Raw genomic sequence first — 23,236 nt, forward strand, 5'->3', positions numbered from 1 at the left:
ACAAAAACCTCTCTGATCCTCTTCTAGATCTCAAAAAAATTCCTTTGGGTCTGCCAATACAAGAAAACATACACTGTGCAGAAGTGGACTGCCTTCTTGTCAGATATGCACCTAACATAGTGACGATCAGGCTTAATACATTATACTAGTAGTTTTGCTGGACATGCCTGGGAATGAGCTGACATCCAGAAAAATGAGGTGCATTGCAGGAAGTAGTCTAAAAATCTTTGAGTATTTAACAAAATTGTGTAATTTACTTAGTTTTTAGGAGGTTGTAACGGTTACATGCATCACAGAAAGCTTTTTTCATGACTTATAGTTAGTCCATATTATTCAGTGATAAACACTGAGTTTACAGAGACATTCTAAGAGTGCAGGGAGTCAGTCAGTCAGTCAGTTTAACTAAATGTATGAAAAAAAAAACATAAGTGAAACTCAAATACTGACTGTAAGAATCCAGGATTTACTAGGGCAGGGTGTGTGCATGTGTGCGTGCTTGTGTGTGGGACGTCTGATACTTTGGATTCCCTTGCTTATGACTTGTTGTGTCTGATGCTATTAATATACTCACTTATGGAAAGGATGCTTCTGCATGTGCAGTCACTCAGAATCTCACACTGTGCATTCATGTCGCAGATGCAGCCAGTGGAGTGTGCTTTCTTCAGATACGCATGCACATGTGCGCGCACACACACACACACACATGCACAAAATGTATAGCTGTAGGTATACTTACTCATGGGCGTGTATTAGGGTATGAGTCTGTTTGTGTGGTTGTACGTGGTTGTGTGTGGCTATGTGTGTATCTGCATGTGTCTGTGTTTAGCTGCTTATCTTGATGCTTTAGATGCTTCCACCTCAGGAGTGTGTGACTGATGCTGCAGATGACCCACCTCAGGAGTGTGTGACTGATCCTGTAGATGCTCCCACCTCAGGAGTGTGTGACTGATGCTGTAGATGCTCCCACTTCAGGAGTGTGCGACTGATGCTGTAGATGCCCCACCTCAGGAGTGTGTGACTGATGCTGTAGATGACCCACCTCAGGAGTGTGTGACTGATGATGTAGATGCCCCACCTCAGGAGTGTGTGATGCTGTAGATGCTCCCAAAGGTTTTGTGACTGATTATGTAGATGCTCCCTCTTTAGGAGTGCGTGACTGATGCTGTAGATGCTCCCTCTTTAGGAGTATGTGACTGATGCTGTAGATGCTCCCTCTTTAGGAGTATGTGACTGATGCTTTAGATGCTCCCACCTCTGGAGCATGTGACTGATGCTGTAGATGCTCCCTATTTAGGAATGTGTGACTAATGCTGTAGATGCCCCACCTCAGGAGAGTGTAACTGATGCTGCAGATGACCCACCTTAGGAGTGTGTGACTGATGCTGTAGATGACCCACCTCAGGAGTATATGACTGATGCTGTAGATGCTCCCACTTCAGGAGTGTGTGATTGACGCTGTAGATGCTCCCACCTCTGGAGTGTGTGACTGATGCTGTAGATGCTCCTAAAGGGTATGTGACTGATGCTGTAGATACTCCCTTTTTAGGAGTGCGTGACTGATGTTATAGATGCTCCCTGTTTAGGAGTATGTGACTGATGCTGTAGATGACCCACCTCAGGAGTGTGTGACTGATGCTGTAGATGACCCACCTCAGGAGTGTGTGACTGATGCTGTAGATGCTCCCACTCCAGGAGTGTGTGACTGATGCTGTAGATGCCCCACCTCAGGAGTGTGTGACTGATGCTGTAGATGCTCCCAAAGGGTATGTGACTGATGCTGTAGATGCTCCCACCTGTGAAGTGTGTGACTGATGCTGTAGATGCTCCCACTTCAGGAATGTGTGACTGATGCTGTAGATGCTCCCACCTCTGGAGTGTATGACTGATGCTGTAGATGCTCCCTTTTTAGGAGTGTGTGACTGATGCTGTAGATGCCCCACCTCAGGAGTGTGTGACTGATGCTGTAGATGCCCCAGATGCTCCCTCTTTAGGAGTATGTTATTGATGCTGTAGATGCTCCCAAAGGATATGTGACTGATTCTGTAGATGCTCCCTCTTTAGGAGTATGTTACTGATGCTGTAGATGCTCCCTTTTTAGGAGTGTGTGACTGATGCTGTAGATGCTCCCAAAGGATATGTGACTGATTCTGTAGATGCTCCCTCTTTAGGAGTATGTTACTGATGCTGTAGATGCTCCCTTTTTAGGAGTGTGTGACTGATGCTGTAGATGCTTCATTTTTAGGAGTGTGTGACTGATGCTGTAGATGCCCCACCTCAGGAGTGTGTGACTGATGCTGTAGATGCTCCCAAAGGATATGTGACTGATTCTGTAGATGCTCCCTCTTTAGGAGTATGTTACTGATGCTGTAGATGCTCCCTTTTTAGGAGTGAGTGACTGATGCTGTAGATGCCCCACCTCAGGAGTGTGTGATGCTGTAGATGCTCCCAAAGGGTATGTGACTGATGCTGTAGATGCTCCCTCTTTAGGAATATGTGACTGATGCTATAGATGCTCCCTCTTTAGGAGTATATGACTGATGCTGTAGATGCTCCCACCTCTGGAGCATGTGACTGATGCTGTAGATGCTCCCTATTTAGGAGTGTGTGACTGATGCTGTAGATGCCCCACCTCAGGAGAGTGTAACTGATGCTGCAGATGCCCCACCTCAGGAGTATATGACTGATGCTGTAGATGCTCCCACTTCAGGAGTGTGTGACTGACGCTGTAGATGCTCCCACCTCTGGAGTGTGTGACTGATGCTGTGGATGCTCCTAAAGAGTATGTGACTGATGCTGTAGGTGCTCCCTCTTTAGGAGTGTGTGACTGATGCTGTAGATGCCCCACCTCAGGAGTGTGTGACTGATGCTGTAGATGCTCCCACTTCAGGAATGTGTGACTGATGCTGTAGATGCTCCCACCTCTGGAGTGTGTGACTGATGCTGTAGATGCTCCCTTTTTAGGAGTGCGTGTCTGATGCTGTAGATGCCCCACCTCAGGAGTATATGACTGATGCTGTAGATGCTCCCACCTCAGGAGTGTGTGACTGACGCTGTAGATGCTCCCACCTCTGGATTGTGTGACTGATGCTGTGGATGCTCCTAAAGGGTATGTGACTGATGCTGTAGGTGCTCTCTATTTAGGAGTGTGTGACTGATGCTGTAGATGCCCCACCTCAGGAGTGTGTGACTGATGCTGTAGATGCTCCCACTTCAGGAATGTGTGACTGATGCTGTAGATGCTCCCACCTCTGGAGTGTGTGACTGATGCTGTAGATGCTCCCTTTTTAGGAGTGCGTGTCTGATACTGTAGATGCCTCATATCAGGAGTGTGTGACTGATGCTGTAGATGCTCCTTCTTTAGGAGTGTGTGACTGATGCTGTAGATGCTTCCTCATTAGGAGTGTGCAACTAATGTGCAGATGTATCTAGTTGTGAATTGTATGTCTGGTACTGTTGCTGCAATTTACCTAAATCAATGACTATCTGTAGATGTGAGTAGAGGAAACTGCCTGTCACTCAGCTGGCCTAAAACAGCAGTTTGCATTTGGCTGGATTGGGAATAGGAAGTGGATATGATTAAATGGCTTACAGATGAATTTACTGCATTATAACGTTGTGCTGTAACTGCTGCTTGCTGTTGTGGACAAAGAGTGTGCGGCTTAGTTGAAAATGTCCAACATGTATTGTATGTTGAATTTATTTGAAGTAGGAAGGAAATGGGAGAAGTATATATATAAGGCTATGTCCTTTGCATAATGTTGTGTTGTGTATGTCTGGTTTTGAGGAAGGGGTTTGTTTTGCAATGTTTTGTTTTGCATGGCATTTTGTTTATGTCATATGCTTGGCTACATTCCAGTCCTGTATTCGATTATATAAAAAGACTTTAAACACTGTAATCTTAACATTTTTTCTTCTCTGTCGTAGGATACTGCAGTGGGGAAATCAAGTATTGTTTGTCGGTTTGTGCAAGATCATTTTGACCATAATATGAGTCCCACCATAGGGTAAGAACAATTTTCAGTTATCATATTTATATATTAGTTCTTTACTGATGAAAACTGGAGTTCTTGTATTCACAGTGCCTGTTTTAATGTTGCATTAAGCAAGCATATTCACTTAGATGTTTATTTGAAATGCATCACAATTTTTTTTAACATAGTTAAGTTAGAGTGACACTAGAATGGAGAAATTCTTGATAGTGATTCACTGATAGATGCTTATTTTGTGTAGTGTATCTTTTACATTTGAGTTTAAAGTGCTGACAGTCACTTTGTATCTGACGTTTTAGTTACTTCTTGCCATGTCTACACTTAGTGCTCAATTTTTTTTGTTTTTACATTGAGTACAAGTTTATCTGCTGTGTCATTTCTGATGTTTTGTCTGCCTATTGCTTGTTAAGTCACTGAAGAATTGTTGACAGTATTCATAAACTCTGGGTGCACTATCCAGGGATATTACACATACAAACTGGAAAATGCTTGTGTATATGTTTAAGACAGTGGCATTGGAGAGGATGCAGAAATGATATGTGGCAAGACACTAATATGGCAACTAGTGTGCAGAATATCTGCAAATGAGCAGCTAAGTCATGATGAAAAACAATGCTAATGCAGTTCGGAGGCAGCTGTGGACCCCACCTGCCATTTAAAACCATATTGCATACAGTTACAGTAGTCTGTCAGTCAGAAATAATCCACTGTGGTGCCACTGCAGCACATTTACCAAAGCCTTCAGATATACCACCCATGGAGAGGCTACCCCTCCAACACACACAGGCTTAGATGCACATATGTACAGAAACTAGGTACATATTTTGTTAACTAGAGCAGGTGGGGCAGTACATGTGCCCTTTTGAATAAATAGGACCGAAAGCAAGACTACATTCACAGTTGCTCAGTACTGTATTATGACTAATGCATTCTACATAATAAACAAGATTCAATTAGTGAGACAATTGTAAGATTCGGTAAAAAGACAAGTGATAGATACCAGCTATGAAATTAAACATTATTGGTAACCATCTTGTAGGACAGAACTTCTAGTAGTAACATTCCTGCAAATGTTAAGGTGTTCCCAAGCACTGACTACTGCAGATTAGAAGAATCGTGGCACAGTCAGTCTGACATGGATCAGTCTGCAAACAGCACGGCAGTCTCGTTGTTCCTGAAGCATAAGCATGATTGAAGCCAACACTTTCAAACATAATAACTGAGCAAGCATGAAGGATGGCCTGTTTGGTTATGTTCCTAAGTGTGATGTAACATGTTCCAGAGTGCAGTTCCTAATTTTGAGACGGCTTTTTCGTTTTGCTTAATGGAGTGTCTTAGCCAAAAGAGTTTAAAAGAGCTCTTGGACTTGGATCTCAGAATGGAGTAGAGGGCAGAGATAAAGGCAAGGCTACTAAATAATGTAAGGAGGTTATATGTTCGTAGGTGTATACTAGATTAATGACCACCAAGTCCCTTTATAAGCCTAGCCGTGTAACCTAACCCAGTTGTGTCCCTATGTGTCATGGAAGTTTATTAGGAGGGGGTATGTTAGGAAGTTTCTAAAGGTTATGTGGGAGGGGTGGTGTGTTTGTTTGGCCATAGTTATTGTCTGACTGTGTCTATCAGAGACATGAGGGCCAGAATCAGGGTGATTTCTAGTTTCTCTTGTATTGGTCAAGGTTTTGCTTAAATATAATAAGGATGAACTCTGCTTCACATGGATTGGGAGCCTTTTCCAGTGCATGGGGATCCTCTGAGACACGTCTATCTCACCAGCATGTGACATGTAAAATTTAAATCCTTGGATCTTGTAATTTTGATGCTGGGAGGCTGTGAAGTATGCAAGAATATAAGAAGGTATTCACTTGACTTTAGACAAGGACAATTATGCTATTCCTACTAGGTTGATAAAGAAATAAATTGCAAGTCCAGTATCAGCAAGGGAGAAAGTCTGTTCCATCTCAAGTAGGAGGTAATATTTTGCCACTTGATTTATTGGTCTATGTAGTAAAAAGGCAGATGCTATATGATTCAGCTTTAGTGCCCTTGTTTGATAAACACTATTAGTTAAGTATGAGGGGAGAAACAAAGAATGGAGCCTAACTGTATCCAAAGGAGTTTGAAGTATTTGTTCTGTGTTACCTCAGCTTTATCAGGATCCAGACTGAGTAAGGTACAGTGGATTATTTCCCTCTGTTAGACAGCAGTGATTTATTTTTCTGACTTTAGACTTGAAGCCTGCCTTAGGCTTTTAAGGATGTGGATTGTGGAGAGGATGTACTATCTTACATTTTGATTCCATGAGCAACGAGAACCACATCATCTGTAATCAGTGTAACTAAAGTAGTTTCTGTTAGAATTATTACTGGAAAGAGGCACAACAAATCCAGAACTGGATGTTGAAGTGCATGTCCTTTCAGATCTCCAAAGTCGGGATGGACTTAACTGTAATCAAATGGTTTTACTGTATTGTATGTAGCCTTTGAACAACCTGGTGGGATCACTTCATGGCTCAAAGTCTTTCAGGATCTTTAAGGAGCGATGATGTCTGTTATGTCAGATTTTTACTTCAGGTCCATACAAGGCATTCATTTGTCAATGCAGAACACATGTTGGATCTGTAGGGGGACTGGTTGGTATGGGGTATGTACCATTAAATATGACTGAATTAGTGATAGAATCCTGTAGCTTCTTAGCATGGTTTGTGGTACACAGATATTCTAGGACATTCTACAGAATTCAGTCTACAGTATCAGGCACTGTGGAGTTTAGATGGCATTTGTTAGGCATCCTGAAATGTCCATGGCATGGTGTCAAAGAGGGGTAGAATATTTGCCAGAGCAGAAGAAATGCAGCTTATGAACTGAAGAAGTACATTTGCTGTCAAGAGTTTCTATTTATTAAACTACAAAAGTATCATGTACAGTGAAAAATGTCACTTAGCTACAACCTCCTGAAGTACTTGTGCAGAAAGAAAACGTGGCTGAAAACAGGATGTTTTGGGCCAGACATTTGATGGATTCATTAATGCAAATGGATTAAGTGAAAAGTCTGAAGTTTCATTGTGCATCATTCCTGCATGTTGCTTAGGGAAGAAGTCATAAAGATATTTAACCTTTTTTTTCAGTGAGTAGAAAGACAAAATATCAGCACATAGAGGTGCATTCAGTGATTATTGCTTCCCCAGAGAAGGTACCTGCCATTTATTAGGCATTTTTTCTTTACAAGAAAACTCTACATAGACTATAAATGCACATGTGAGTGACATGAAGAACAGAGCCAATCAATGAATTTGGTGAGCTGCATGATTCTGCAATAAGAGAAAGAATAATACGTTGCAGGAATGCTGATGAAACAAGGAGCAGGCTTTTATGAGGCTCAAACCTGGCCTTATCAAAAATGTTGAGTAAGTGCAGAGGAGATTAAATTATTAGTGCACAGATAAAAAACATTAAATGAAGAAAAGGTAATGTATAAAATAAACTGTGAGTCTTATAAGTCAATATTGAGAAATAGGGAAGATGTGTAGTAAAAGTAATGGATACGATAGAGAGAACCAGTTGGCAGCATGCTGTAAAAGGATCCAAGACAGAGGTGCTGACATTATTGTAATTAATTCTTGCTGTAAGTTTTGCTATGTGCATAATCTTCTTCTTCTCTTTCGGCTGTTCTCATTAGGGGTCGCCACAGCGGATCATCTGTTTACATTTCTTCCTGTCCTCTGCATCTTGCTTAGTCACACCAACTGCCTGCATGTCCTCTCTCACCACGTACATAAAACTTATCTTAGGCCTTCCTCTTTTCCTCTTACCTGGCAGCTCCATCCTTAGCATCCTTTTCCCAATATACCCATCATCCCTCCTCAGCACATGTCCAAACCAATGCAATCTCGCCTGTCTGAATTTGTCTCCAAGCCGTCCAACCTGAGCTGACCCTCTAATATACTGATTCCTAATCCTGTCCATCCTTGTCACACCCAGTGCAAATATTAACATCTTTAACTCTGCCACTTCCAGCTCTGACTCCTGCCTTTTTGTCAATGCCACCTTTCTCCAACCCCATACAGCATAGCTGGTCTCACTTCTGTCTTGTAGACCTTCCCTTTCACTCTTACTGGTACCCGTCTGTCACAAATCACTGCTGACACTCTTCTCCACCCATTCCACCCTGCCTGTACTCTCTTCTTCACCTCTCTTCCACACTCACCATTACTCTGAACTGTTGATCCCAAGTACTTAAACTCATCCACCTTTACCAACTCTACTCCCTGCATCCTCACCATTCCTCTGTCCTCCCTCTCATTCACACACATATATTCTGTCTTAGTCCTGCTGACCTTCATTCCTCTTCTCTCTAGAGCATATTTCCACTTCTCCAGGGTCTCCTCAACCTGACCCCTACTCTCACTACAGATCACAATGTCATCTGCAAACATCATAGTCCATGGGGCCTCCTGTCTGATCTCGTCTGTCAACCTGTCCATCACCATTGCAAATAAGAAAGGGCTCAGAGCTGATCCTTGATGTAATCCCATTCCACCTTAAACGGATCTGTCACTCCCACTGCAGACTTCACCACTGTCACACTACCCTTGTACATATCCTGTAGCACTCTTATATACTTCTCTGCCACTCCTGACTTCTTCATACAATACCACAACTCCTCTCTAGGCGTCCTATCATATGCTTTCTCCAAGTCCACAAAGACACAATGCAACTCCTTCTAACCTTCCCTATATTTCTCCATCAACAGTCTCAGAGCAAACATCGCATCTGTAGTGCTCTTTCCAGGCATGAAACCATACTGCTGATCGCTAATCATCACCTCCCTACTTAACCTAGCTTCGACTACTCTTTCCCATAACTTCTAGCTGTGACTGATTAGTTTTATCCCTCTGTAGTTACTACAATTCTGCACATCACCCCTATTCTTAAAATAGGTACCAAAACACTTTTTCTCCACTCCTCAGGCATCCTCTGATTTTCCAAGATTTCATTAAACAATCTGGTTAAGAACTCCACTGTCATTTCACCTAAACACCTCCATGCTTCCACTGGTATGTCATCTGGACCAACAACCTTTCCATTCTTCATCCTCTTCATAGCTGTCCGTACTTCCTCCTTGCTAATCTGTTTCACTTCCTGATTCACTATCCCCACATCATCCAACCTTCTCTCTCTCTCATTCTCTTCATTCATCAACTCCTCAAAGTACTCTTTCCATCTGTTCAACACACTCTCCTCACTTGTGAGTACGTTTCCCTCACTATCCTTTATCACCCTTACCTGCTGCACATCTTTCCCAGCTCAGTCCCTCTGTCTAGCCAATTGGTACAGGTCCTTTTTCTCCCTCTTTAGTGTCAAACCTTTCATACAACTCTCCATATGCCTTATCCTTAGCCTTCGCCACCTCTCTCTTCGCCATACTCCTCATCTCCTTATACTCCTGTCTACTTTCTTCATCTCTCTGACAATCCCACTTCTTCGCCAGCCTCTTCCTCTCTATACTCTCCTGTACTTCCTCATTCCACCACCAGGTCATGCAAAGTTTGTGTTAGAAAATTGCATTTCTGTAAAACGTACATATGAAAAAGCAGCTTGCATGTTGATTAGGAGTCTATCAATAGTGGGATCTGGACCCTACTGTGCTTACTCCATCTTTCTGAAACATTTGCTGATACTGTGTTCAGAATAATTGTAAATGCACACTACTCATGGAAAAACTTTTTTCCCCTTTCCTTAGCTTTGTCACCATCTAGCCATCTACTTACCAACATTTTAGTGTATTGTTGGCATAAACTGAACATAAAAATACAGTAACATTTTCACTTATGCCATATTTCTCTAGTATATCATCCTACCCTAGCCTGATCCGCGGTGGTGGTACTGCGGTAGCGTTGTCGCCGCAAAGTAAGACGCTGTCCGGTTCGATTCTCAGCTAGAGCATCTTCTGCATGGAGACATGCATGAATGGGCGTACCTTCGTTGAAGGTTGTGCGTCAGGGCTGGCAACTCAGCATGTAAAAATCAACTGCCAATCATTAGCGGACCGGAGTTCCGCTGTGGCGACCCCTAACTGGGAAAAGCTGAAAGACACAACAACAACAACTTTCTGTTTTTCCCTTTACAACGGTTAAAATCTTGTTTGAATTTTTACATATATTCCTTCCAGCACAATTTTACCCAAGACCTTTTCAAATCTTTATTGCAGTATTTTCATATTTTTTGTAGTCTGTATTATATAACACACTTCGTGTTCTTTATTGACCTCTTCTGTCCCTTCTTCCAAATTAATATCATAACCCCTTTGCATAGTCCTTGTTTCTTGTTACATTGTGCAGCCACTCATTTGCACTTAAACAAGTAATTCCTACCATCTAATCACAGTACTATTTGAATATTTATTCTAATTCTTGTATCTCCCGCTTATATAAATCCCCTGTATCGTCTGTATCTGGCCCCTCCCACACCAGTCTGTCACAGTTGCTCTCCTTATAAATGTGTATAGTTTTGCTAGTACACTCAGTAATCCTGCTTGTGCTTTAATATCCTTCCCTCCCTCTTTTAGTAACTCACCCATTTTAATTCCTTCCTTTTTCACACGTTTACAGTAACAGTGTAACTTCCTTTTTCCCTTTTAACATAAATCTCTGTTCTAAAATAACATTTTTCATTAATTATGTGTTGCTTTCATACATTTTCCGCTCTTTTTTAATATTTCCATATAATTTTCCAGTAAAGTCTGACAGTGTCTTAGTAACCTTCCAGCATCTCTTGTTTCTTTTAAAACACTGTACTACTACTACTTCCAGGTACACATTTTTACATTCCAGTTAAAAGCTAAACACTAGTGAGTCCAAAAGGTATAAAATTACCTCATGCGTTTGTGATCTGCCCATAAGTTTTTATCCACTGCTTTATTTCACAACTTTACCTATGTGTTCCTGTTAAGAATTTAATGCCCCTTCCTCTTTGATTATTTCAGGAATTTTTGCAAACACCTCCATATAGTCCAGTGATCTGAGAAACCATCATCATCAACGCCTTGCTTCCCATTTGCTACGTGGTGTCTTGGTGTTGTGCCAACTGCCACCACCTTTCTCAGTTCAGTGTTACTCTTCTAGCTTCTTCAATGGCCATACCTGACTGTCACAAGTTCTCTCTCATGTAAACCATTCAACTCTTTGCTGGGCATCCTCACTTCCTCTTGCCTTCTTCCTGTCTCTACCAAATCATCTTCAGTAGATTTTCTTCTGCTTTCCTACACATGCAGCCAGACCACCACAATCTGTTTTCTTTGACCTTCTCTACAATTGGAGCTGATTTATCTTCTGCTCTGATGATCTTATTTGTTTCTCTGTTCCTCAGTGTGCATCCTACCACCTGTGTCAAGCTCTTCATCTCCATCACTTCTAGCTTCCTCAATTGCTCTGCCTTCACTGCCCAGGTCTTTGTATCATACAACAGTACTGGTCACACCACTGTTTTGTACAGCTTACTTTTCAGCTTCTTTGTCATCCGTCTGTCATCCACTACATCAGGCACTCTGGGCTATTCGACTGCAGCCCATGTGATTCTAGCTCTGACCTCCTCATTCAGACATCCCTCCTCCACAATCTCCCTTGCCAGGTACTTGAACCTGTTAATCCATTCCATTATTTTCCTTCTGTCTCTATTTCAGATTCTTCTGATTCCCCCATTTCCTGCCATAACAACTTTCTTGTCTGTACTCAGTTTCATGTGTGTGTGTTAAGTTTTGCATTCCACTCCGTCATTTACTGAAGCAGTTGTTCAGAGTCTGCCACATTGTCTGCATACAGCAGGGTTGCTGATCTGTCCTCTCTGACCTGTCTGTTAATGTAGTCCAGTACTAGTATCCTGATGTACAACCACTCTCACTGTGAACCCCTCTGTGAGTTCGAACACTGTTTCTACTTTTGCCATTGGGTTCTTGCACATACCCTGCACTAATTTTACCAGTGTTTTGGGGATTTCAAACCATTCCAGGTCTGACCAAAGCAACATTCTTGGGATCTTGTCATGTGCTTTCTCCAAGTTTAAGAATGCCCAGCTGAACTTTTTTCAAACCTCCAGGTGAGAAACTAACCACTATTTTACTGCCTTTTAATTCTTGCATCCTGTCCAAAAAGATAAAGAAATAATTGCCTGTTTAAGTTCTCCCCTTCCGTAGGTAAAGTTTCTTTCTTGTCCTACTGGTAATTTTCTATAAATGATCACTTCTTAACACCTTTTAGGCTAAATTCCTTCCATTGTACCATACATTGCAGTTAAAGTCACTTACTTCAGTAATGTCTGTATTAATTGTAACATGCATTTGATGTTTTCAAATATATCTGCAGTTTTTACATGTACTTTTTAAAATCTTCACATACAAGTCTTTCTTCAATTACCAAGCAAAACTTCAGTCTCTGAACATATATTGACTCAGAAAACCCACAGTGTTTCCCCTGCCACAGTATCTCAAACTGTGTTCACTGCTCTCTGTTTAAGTAATAACAATTGAAATCTGATCAGATTTGTGTCACCAATTTAATACCACCCATCTTCTGGGATTATGTTTGGTGCCCAAACACCATCCTTTTCCTCTCTTTGGTTCAGTGTCACACATATAGATCTCTTTTATATATTAGTGCTTGCTGTCAGGGCTGGATACAGCAGTGGGTGACCTAGGCAGCTGCCTAGGGAATGCTGCTGGCTGGATGGGCCAGGCCACAATATTAATTTTAAAAAGGTTTTCCTGCTTGTGCCTGTCTGACTGAGCAACAGAATGTTACTGCTTCCTGCTTAGCGTATGTTTTTATTGGTGGAACAGAGATGCAGCATGTTGTAGAGGGAATGAAAGCCTGGTGAGAGAATTAATCTCCAAGGATGGAATTATATATATTTTTTTTGTTTTTGTTTTTTTTGTGTGGCACTGTGACAACATACTCTGGAGTTACAGAGAATTAGGTATGAGCTACTTCTTTTTTGGCAGCATTAGGGTGGATAGGTGTGTGTGTGTGTGTGTGTGTGTGTGTGTGTGTGTGTGTGTGTGTGTGTGTGTGTGTTTGTTATGCCCCCCAGTTAGGGGGCAATGTCTAGTTAAGTTATTTGTTCAAAACAACACAGATCCAAACCCTTTGCTATGGGAACAAGAGTCTTAATCCTTCCATACTAACTGCCCAGCCTCCTTCAGTTTTATTTTATTTATTTAATTTTGTGTGTGTGTGTGGTAAATCAGTGAGGGGTACAATCTCTCATTCTTTATCATACAGTTACATATTTTTGTGGTTTGTAAAATACATATTGATGCTGGACCTGCTTGCGCTGTTAACGTTTTAAGTGATTTAGAGCAGTCTACTCTTGTGTCTCCAGTTTTGCACATCTCTCATTTTGCCTCATAATTGTGTCCTGTTCTGTCTTTAAGCATGTGACGTAACCAGACAGTGTTTTGGGGCAACTAGAAATGTGGGCCAGGCTCCTCGTTGGCCCCTGGACTGCAAGCCTAGTAACTACCCATGAACCAGAGAAGTTATGATATAAAGGAAGGAAACTGACTGTAGTTAACAGGAACATCATCACCATGTGCACTATGTTCCTTGGCCGTGATTCTTGGTTTCCGTGTTCAATTGAATGTTGACAGTATGTCTGTTATTTAACTCTGAATACATTTAACAGCATGGAGTCTGAGTTTAATGTTAATATTTTAACTTGAATACCTTTTATTTACCTAGTTTGCAGACACACAGGTGTGAAATGCAGTCTGTTTGGGCTACAACAGTTTGGGTAGCACTTATTGCAGATTAGTAGGGCTATGACCTGTTAAAGAGCTGTTTCTTGTAGTACATGATTTGATTCCCTTAGCCTTCATTTGTCTTTTATGTGACTCTGTCAAGTTACTTCACTAGACAGAGTGTTTTGTTTACAAAATGGCTGTCAAGTGTTTTTTGTAAAATTTGAAGTAAAATTTTTAAATGAAATCAAAATCTCTGTGATAATTGAAAAAGCAAAGAAGAAAATTGTATTAAATAGTACGTACACTGACAGCCAGTATAGTGTTTTGGTAACTGGGGAGAGACATCTAAGTAATAGGATATTGGCAAGGGAGCCCGCAGGATTTTTTGCAGGGGGGGTGCAAACCCAAGCCCCGCCCACACTGCCCCACCCCTATGATGCCCCGCCCACTCCCCCACCCCACCCACGCAGCCATTCCAGTGTCCCATTACTTGGCTATTTCTCCCCATTTTATAGAAATTGTTCAAATCTGTGTGCATACTTGTTTTATGCTTTACTTCTACAATGACTGCAGATATCTGGATTTCATTTACAACTTTTATTTCAAATTTTATAGCACAAACACTGACAGACATTTACTAAACCTAAACAAAGCAATAGTCTTACAATGAAAACAGACTTAGCATTAAAACTTCTCTACCTTTGAAACCCACATTCAATGAAACAGCATCGAAACCCACATTTCACGAACATGCATCTGGCCAGTGGCAGGGTAAGTTTACCTTTGGCCCGTTTCCAAATCATAGGCTCCTTGCACACATTTTTAGAAACATGCAAGAGTTCTTCGATTCACCTTCCTGACTATTATACTACATAATTGAATTATATCCCTTGTATAACACAGCACCACTTGTTAGAGCGTGTTTTAAATTTATAGTTCTGAGCATCTTTCCTTTAAGTAATGAAACAAATCATATGAACCAATAATGACAGCCTGCCCAATTCAGAACATTTCAACCATAAAGGAACACTCAAACTTCTGTCATAAAATCCACCAATATCAATCAGTATGCAGAATCTCTGCAGAAGTAAAAGTCATCTGAATAATTCCACATTAAAGAGATCTGAAACCAATGAAGAGGTTGTTGCTAGAAAAAAACTTTATATTTCCGTGTTTCATTTACAAATTCAGTTCCTGTTGCCCTTGAAGAGTAAATTGCATGTGCTACATTAAAATAAATGGTAAGTTGATATATTGCAATAGAGAATGGGTGGCAGGCTGAAAAGCAGGTTCATAGTTATTAGGTGTCTCATCCAAAGGAGGACATACTAAGAACTGCAGTACCATACCCCCCTTAAAATACAAATGTACATGCTGTATGAATAGAACCTACAGCCCTTTGCATCAAGATGCATGTATGCTACCTGCTGTGCTAACACTGCTTTAAAATTCTATACCACAATAATGATACAATTTTCTAAACAAAACAGTTGCACATAAATTCCACCTGTTACAGCTAACTAGGGCATTTCTCTGTCACACACACACCTCAACTTTAGTGCAAGAAATACATAAACAGATTAATTTTTTCAAAGTTACAACAACTGTAAACTCTGTGAACATGATGTGCATTTGCTTTTGACAGAAAGGTATAAGGGAACTCATGGCTATGTATATAGTTGAATCTCTCTGTACTGAAGAACTCCCTACCATGATGCTGCTTAACTAGTGTGTTTGCATTCAGAAACTTACAGTTTTTATACTAAATTTTTATAGCTACATGAATTAGAAAATAACCAATTTCCTTTTCAGAGCCTAAGCTAAAAAGGACACTCCTTACAAGCACTGCTTCCCCTGGTAAACATATATATATATATATATATATATATATATATATATATATATATATATATATATATATATATATATATATATATATATGTGTATATATATATATATATATATATATATATGCGCATCAGAGACCTAGTTTAAGACAGATGACAGCACTCCTTTAATGCAAGATTTCAATACCTGCCACAAGTTCAGGCCTATCACCAGAGATGAAAAGGTGATGGTGTCTACATATTCTTAAACAACATATTCTTAAACAACATTTCATCTCCAGACTTGCTATGTGAGATAATGACGTGGAATTCCTCTGCATCCAGCTTAGCATTAACAAAACTCCTTACTGTGTCATACCTAACTATAGGACCCTCTATGTACCCCATCAGTCCATATCTCCTACCTAACTAATATGGTGTCCCTATGCATTAAGCCAACACCATTATTCTAGGAGACTTCAATCACATTTTCTTCCAAAATTGCCATTTTGAGGAAGGATTATTAGGGAAGAGCAACATTTTGAGCCAAAATTGGGGACAATGGAGAGGTTTGGATATTCCTAATTCTACAAAGCGATTTGCACATACCTCTCAACCTCTTAATGCAGGAAATCTGGACAAGGCTAAATATATTGGGGGAACATACAAACACTACTAAAAATTGCTCTTGTATAAACTTGACAGTTGATAGAATAACAGGTCTTGCATTAGCATGCATTTTTCTGAAGGTTATGATGCCTGAAACTCAAATGTCTCATTTAGTGACTTCATTGTATGAGGAACAAACCAAAAATAAGAAGCAAATATCTATTCATTCTGCAAAGATATGGACAACTGAGAGGTATAGTTCAACCAGGGCTGTCTGAGTTTGCTCCAGTATCACATAGTCCCAACACATCAGCGAACCAAACACATAAATACACAAAACATACTCTGAGGCTCTAAATAAAAATCTACCTAAGCAACAGAGACCTCCAAAGCAGACATCCAAGCAAACGCTACCTCAAAACAAAACATGCACAACACATAGCCCACAAAGTCAGTGTGCCAAGCAGCCACAGCCCATAAGGCTGAATAACAAACCTGATACTCTTGTAATAGGTGACTCTATTGTCAGACACACTGACATCCTGCTCACCAGGCTGAATAAAGAGAAGATCACAGTGAGCTGCCTGTCGGGTGCTAGGATCCACCACATAACGCAAGCACTCAGGTCACTCCAAAGCAAATACAAATATGACTCAGTCATTGTACATGCTGGTGTGAATGACCTGAGGCGTACCTCCCTGGACTACATGAAAAGAGACAGAGGAGCTCTATGATCATGTAGCCCAGGCTGGTATGACCCTGACCTTGAGCAGCATCTTACCCTCACCTAGAATGATGCCACAGTGCAAAGACAAAATGGTAGATTTTAACAATTGGCTAAAATTTTGGTGTCATTCAAAGGGGATCCAGTGTCTGTCAGCCTGGGATGACATGTTCGACAAGCCAACGTTGCTTCGCTAGGGACGGCTTGCACCCATCACCACTGGGCTTTCGGATATTGGCAAAGGCTCTTGCCACCCCCATAGTGCCTTTTTTAGGCAAGGCTCAAAAGTCAAACCCACCCCCATAGACAGCACAAGGAACAAGAAACTAAGGGTAATGCTGCTAAATGCCAGAAGTCTTAACCTCAAGATGCACGCACTCGAAGCTCTCCTCAGTATGGAGAACATCGATATCTGTGCAGTGACAGAAACCTGGTTCAAGGCTCCAGAGAGCACCCCAGCACTACCAGGCTATACCTTATATCATGCTTTTCGACCCCAAAACCCGGACCGAACCACAAAAGGAGGGGGAGTTTCCATATTTATCAAGGATATCCACACCTCCAGGTTAGTGGCATTGCAGGAAGTATCAGAGACCATCCATGTGCAACTAACAGTGGGCAAGACTACTTTTCAGTTTATAGCATCCTACAGACCACCCTCTCAAAGTCAGGCATCCCACTCGGCTTTCCTGAAAACATTGGAGAACATGAAGATCTCTCCGAACACCATTATATTGGGCGACTTCAACTACCCAAACATTGACTGGGAGCACTACTCAAGCTCCAGCACCTTAGCCCAAAGGTTCCTGGAAATTATAAACTCAAATGCTATGGAACAACTAGTCACCACTCCCACAAGAGGGGACAACATACTAGACCTGATCATTACCAACATGGGGAATCTATGCTCCACACCAGAAGTATATCCCTCATTGGTAAGATCAGACCATAAATTAATTTCACTGGATGACCACATCCCGAACCCCCCCCCCCGCCCAGAAAACCACAGTGAAAAACTTCTCAAAAGCGAACTTCTCACTTCTCAAAACCAAAGTGGAATCCTTCAAGGCCCCAGGGCCAGTGGAAACTAGGGCCCAAACTGCAGAATCCTATATAAACGCATTCTACGGACATCTCCAGGAATGCATGGATCATGCTATCCCAAACAAAACCAAGACCCAATCATCCAAAGGCAGGCGTCCAGTCTGGTGGACCCCTGCCATAAATAAACTGTACAACAGAAGGAGGAAGCTACTATATGATAGAGCAAAATCCATAATAGGGAAGGCATCTCTGATCAGTACTAGCAAAAAATTACAATCCCTCAAAATCCTCCAAGGCCAGCTTCGAGAGAAAAATTGCACAGGACACCAAAGACAATCATAAGACTTTTTTCAGTTATGTTAGAAACCTGGGATGCAACTCCCAGACTTGTTCTGAGTTGATTCTAAATGACAAAAAATACACTGAACCCACAGACATCGCCAATATCCTGGCAGACAGGTTCAGTGCAAACTTCTCCACCCCCCCCCCAAAAGAGCAAGTATCTATCCCGGCAGAGGGCTGTCTCCCAAGCATCTCTGATGCTCAGGTGAAGGCTGCCCTCTCCAAAGCAAAAAACACTGCTTCCATGGGACCAGATGACGTCCCAGGTTGCGTCCTACATGAACTCCAAGAGGAACTAATCCCTCAAATAAAACAGCTATACAATCTCAGCCTCACTACAGGATATGTGCCCACAGAATGGTGTATAGCAACAGTGGTCCCACTCCACAAAGGTGGAGCCTTTACGGAACCTGGAAACTATCGCCCCATAAGCCTGACTAGCTTAGTCTGCAAGGCTATGGAGAGGATCATCATGGAGCTCATAAACAAAGACATTGGGGACCTACAGACACTAGATCCTACCCAGTTCGGCTTTGTCAAGTGATAGAAAATGTCGCCTAACCCCAGCCGCATTTAGCCGATCCACTCATTTACTATATGCACCCCCCCATACTGCATTACAAATACTAGCTCCCACCTGGTTATGTTTCCACAGATTTTTCTATATGTCTACCAGGTTGGCTAAAATGTGTGTGTGTATGTGTGTGTGTGTGTGTGTGTGTGTGTGTGTGTGTGTGTGTGTGTGCTTGCACGTACATGTCTATGTCTGTGTATGTGAGTGCCTGCTTCTGTTGGTGTGCTTTGGAAGTATGGAAACTTGCTTTGAATAGTTGTGAACATATTTTTTGAAGCTGACCAACACTTAAAGCTTTTCATTCTGGACTTGTAGACCATGCTAACTAAGATTTGGTCAGGGGAAAATCACTTGGAATAATAGAGACCCATCTCATTACTCTCAGCTTTGTAAAATACCAGAAAAAATGACTAATCAACTAAAAGACTGTTTCTGCAAGTATACTCTCTTTACAAACTACCGACGACGTTTAAAAGGACCACAGCACACTTGTCCTACTCACATGCATTAGCAGTCTCCTTAGAAATACAGATGCAGAAAAATAGGCAACAGTGATCTACAATGACCTTTCTAAAGTATTTTACTCTTTGCACACCATAAAATCTACCTACAAAGTACTGGTTAACAGCACTCTCTCAACCACTTTCAGTCTCCTCTGGCAAGCATCAGGATCCAGACTGCCTCCAGTCTTATTTACTAGCTTTGTTAATGCATTTGTATCCCTATTCCCAAACTTGGACCACATTCTTCATGCTAAAATCCCACCTATATAGCACTCGGATACATCTCCCAGCTTCATCTATGCAGTACTTTCACTTAACCACTTGTATGTATGTTAGCCATGTTAACAGGCATGGGACTTATTATGAATAAAAACAAACTGATACAATGACTTTTGGAAACCCAAAAAGACTTTTGTGAAGTACAGACAGGCTGCATCCTTGCACCCTCTTTGACAGCTAACAATGTTAATGTAATATCAATGCCTTAGAATTACGTCAGGGACACTTGTTTTAAAGCCCCACAAACTTTGATGAGATACTAATCTCAGCAAACGTACTCCAGATGACTGCATAAAATAAAACGCTTAAAGACAAGAGAAATACTGCAAGTAGAGACAAACAAGACTTAGGTGGATAAGTAGCTTTGCTTTTTAACTTCTAAGGTATTTGTAGTACCTTGTAGTAATTTATGCACTTTTTTCTTCGTACCATTTGCATTATAATAATAACCACAACAGAACACACTTAAAAAGTTTCTCAGTCCAGTCCATTTCCCAGAAATAATACTAAGCCATGGACAACAGGTTTTACTACCCATGCTGCTCCGAGCAAAGCATGAATTTCTTACTAAGGCCCATTCATTCATTCATCTTCTGAGACATGTTTTATCCTAGTCAGGATCACTAAGGAAGCAGGGTTTATCTTAGCAATCAGCAGACAAAACACAGAAACCAGTGCTAGACAGGATGCATGTATATGTACAGACAGACACATACAAACACACCATATACAATGGACATCTACTGGCAATTTACAGGCCTCTCAATTCTCCTGTCCATCCATCCATTACCTCCTTTTTGCACATGGTGGTCAGAGTGCCACATCAATAGTGACGGTCATCTAGAGGCAATGATCACAGTGCCAGGAGGCTAGAACTGCCTTGGCCGTCATTCCATATCTCTCACACACATGACCTATTTAGAGTGTCCAATCTACCCTACTGCAGGTCTTTGGAATGTGGGAGGAAGTTGGAGCACCTGCAAAAAAACCCTCAGAATACATGGAGGACATGCAGACTCTGCACAGAAGGCACCCAAGTCCAGAATCAAACTGGAAAACTTCCTGCTGTGAGATGACAATGCCAACTGCATCTGTAGGATACATGGAATAAAACTGGAGGTCCATGGTGGCAGAGCGGTGCAGTGGCTAGTGCTGCTGCCTCACACCACTTGGTTTTCTAGTTCAGTTCCCAGTCGATATGCCCTCTGTGTACAATTTGCATGTTTATCCTTTATCTTATCCATTTGGGTTTTCCACAGGGTCTCCGCTCTTCTCCCAATTTCCAAAGGCATACTGATACTTGAAAAAAAAGAGGGATCCTCTAAATTGCCTGTAAGCATGCTGATAAAAAACATGCCCTGCAGTGGACTAGAATCACACCCAGATCTGGACTTCCTGACTGCCAAGATAAGCCCAAGCTCACTCATCACCTCCTGCACTGGATAAAGCAGGTATCCAAGAATGAATGGATAAATCACACAATGAAAACATTAACCTGCATACATATATATAAATGCGTGTGCATATTAAGAGTCTGCACTTAACTTAAATTCATTATCCTTGTGTGTGCAATGATTCAAGATTTTCGAGGGACTGATTCATGCAACTTGAGAACACTAACACAAACTCACACTTTCAGTACGTTTTCTATGGCTCCTGTAAGAGTTAACAGTGTAGTGTGATATACAACTCTCAGCTGTCCCTGATTTTCCAGGATGTCCCCGACTATGTCACAAATGTTATCTTTGCCCCTATTAATTCCTCCTAAGACTAGTGACATTTGGAGAAATGGTGGTGAGCTACACCTACTAAATAATGACAGTAATTGGAGTTACAGACTTGTTTTACTTCACTATATATCAATTCACATTATCTTATTTTAATAACATTTCAGGTTAACAGTACTGTCTTTTTAAAAAAGGTCCCTGATTATTTCTGGATGTGTCCCTATTTAGTTGAGAGCTATAACACAACAGTCAGGTATGCAGAAGAATGCATCACATGCAAGAAAAGTACTTTTTCAAAACAAACACCGCAATAAGGAAATAACACTGAACTGCAATTTTCATTCGGTGGCTGCCTAGCCATTTTCACTGGAAGTTAACAGCCAGCACCCATCTTTACAAACATACAACCCACTCAGCTCAACAAACTGAAACAGTGCGATACACACTTACTCTGAAAGTGTCCCATCTTCCGCTCGTTTCCTCCCGCTTGCGAATCCGTCCATTTCAGTTCCCGCTCGTGGTCCCATTTTCCGCTTGCAAACCCCAAAACCGTCCATCCATGTGAATTCCCGCTTACAAAACTCGAAAATATATGCGCGATGATGTCAGCACACCCGCGACCATTCTTCTTAAAGAAGAACACATGATGTCAGCACAGACTTCTTTCTTCTTAAAGAAGAACGTCCAAAAAAAAAAAACAACTTTTTTTTTAAATTATAATAGTCAGCCGATTCCAGGGGGGTGCAAGTGCAACCCCCTTGCACCTGCCTGCGGGCGCCCTTGGATATTGGTTTAGCTGGCAGGGGCCTAATTCATTATCATGCAGAGGGTCCCATTTGTTCACAATGTTGCTCTCTTGACTCTGAAGGTGTATGCTGCAACAGTACAGCATTATTAACCGATCTTCAAGTAACTCTGACCTGTACTAAGTGACGTCAGGTAGGATAGCTGTTCTTAATGACAGAGAATATATACTTTGGTCAAAAATGAAATATAGATCTCCTGCAAGCATGTAAGCCTCCCTGCACCCAGTATGTTGTATGTAACAATATTTCCATGTATGTATGACTTGTGGATTGTTGAACAAAAGTTGCTGCAGTTTTTATGTTGTCTTTGGTTAGTTTACTTTATTAATTGCACTAAATGAAATTAATTCATAGGCCTGGATTGTCTAATGTAGTGTAAACATGTTGCATTTTAGTAATATATATATTTATTTATTTTTTGCAATACCTTCTTTCCAGCTGCTGCAGAGGGACTGACATTTGTCTAGTCATGCAGTCTGCATTATTTGGAGTGATGATCAGGACCATATAATCATCAGCGTCTGTCACAGTCTCTAACAAGATTCAGTTGTAAAAGGATTTCAGCATTTCTGTAAAGACTGGTACTCAGGCAGTTAGCACAGTGGAGTAAAGCTCCAGCTTGTTAATGGGTTGTTTCCAGTGGCAAGGCTACAGGTCTTGAGTCTTTCTACTTTCATTTACTTACTTTGTGTCATATAACCAGACAGTGCTTTGGAACAATTAGGAATTTGGGCTTGGCTCTTTAATGATCTCCAGAACTGAATATCTAGTAACTATGAGCCTGTTGTTATTGTTTGCTAGCCATTCCCTATGGTACAGCTGATCTAGTTGATGAAGTTTTATGGCAATATCATGAGCACACAAAATTTTAATGTAACATATGCAATTCATTCTTTAAATGCAGCAGACATTGCATTTGTAGATGAAGCACTGAAATACAAAGTTGTTTGCCAGCAGCAGCCTCTGCATTAGTAATTGTTCCCTTCAATGTGGAATTTTTTAGATAACTTTTATTTCTGCAGAGATTGTGCATCATACCTCTCAACCTCTCAAAGCAAGAAATCTGGACAAAGCCATA

The 23,236-nt window shown here is 41.3% G+C and overlaps 1 protein-coding gene across 1 annotated transcript in view; it reads left to right on the plus strand.

Moving 5' to 3' along the window:
- Positions 1-23,236, plus strand: part of RAB31 (RAB31, member RAS oncogene family) — a 364,691-nt gene that overhangs the window by 37,955 nt on the left and 303,500 nt on the right. The window contains exon 2 of the mRNA XM_044067354.1: positions 3,925-4,004. Within this exon, the coding sequence (XP_043923289.1) occupies positions 3,925-4,004 (80 nt within the window). The remainder of the gene's footprint in view (positions 1-3,924; positions 4,005-23,236) is intronic.

This window comes from Protopterus annectens, chromosome 3.part1, assembly GCF_019279795.1.
Source record: "Protopterus annectens isolate FY-2018-M chromosome 3.part1, PAN1.0, whole genome shotgun sequence".
Taxonomy (NCBI): Eukaryota; Metazoa; Chordata; order Ceratodontiformes; family Protopteridae; genus Protopterus; species Protopterus annectens.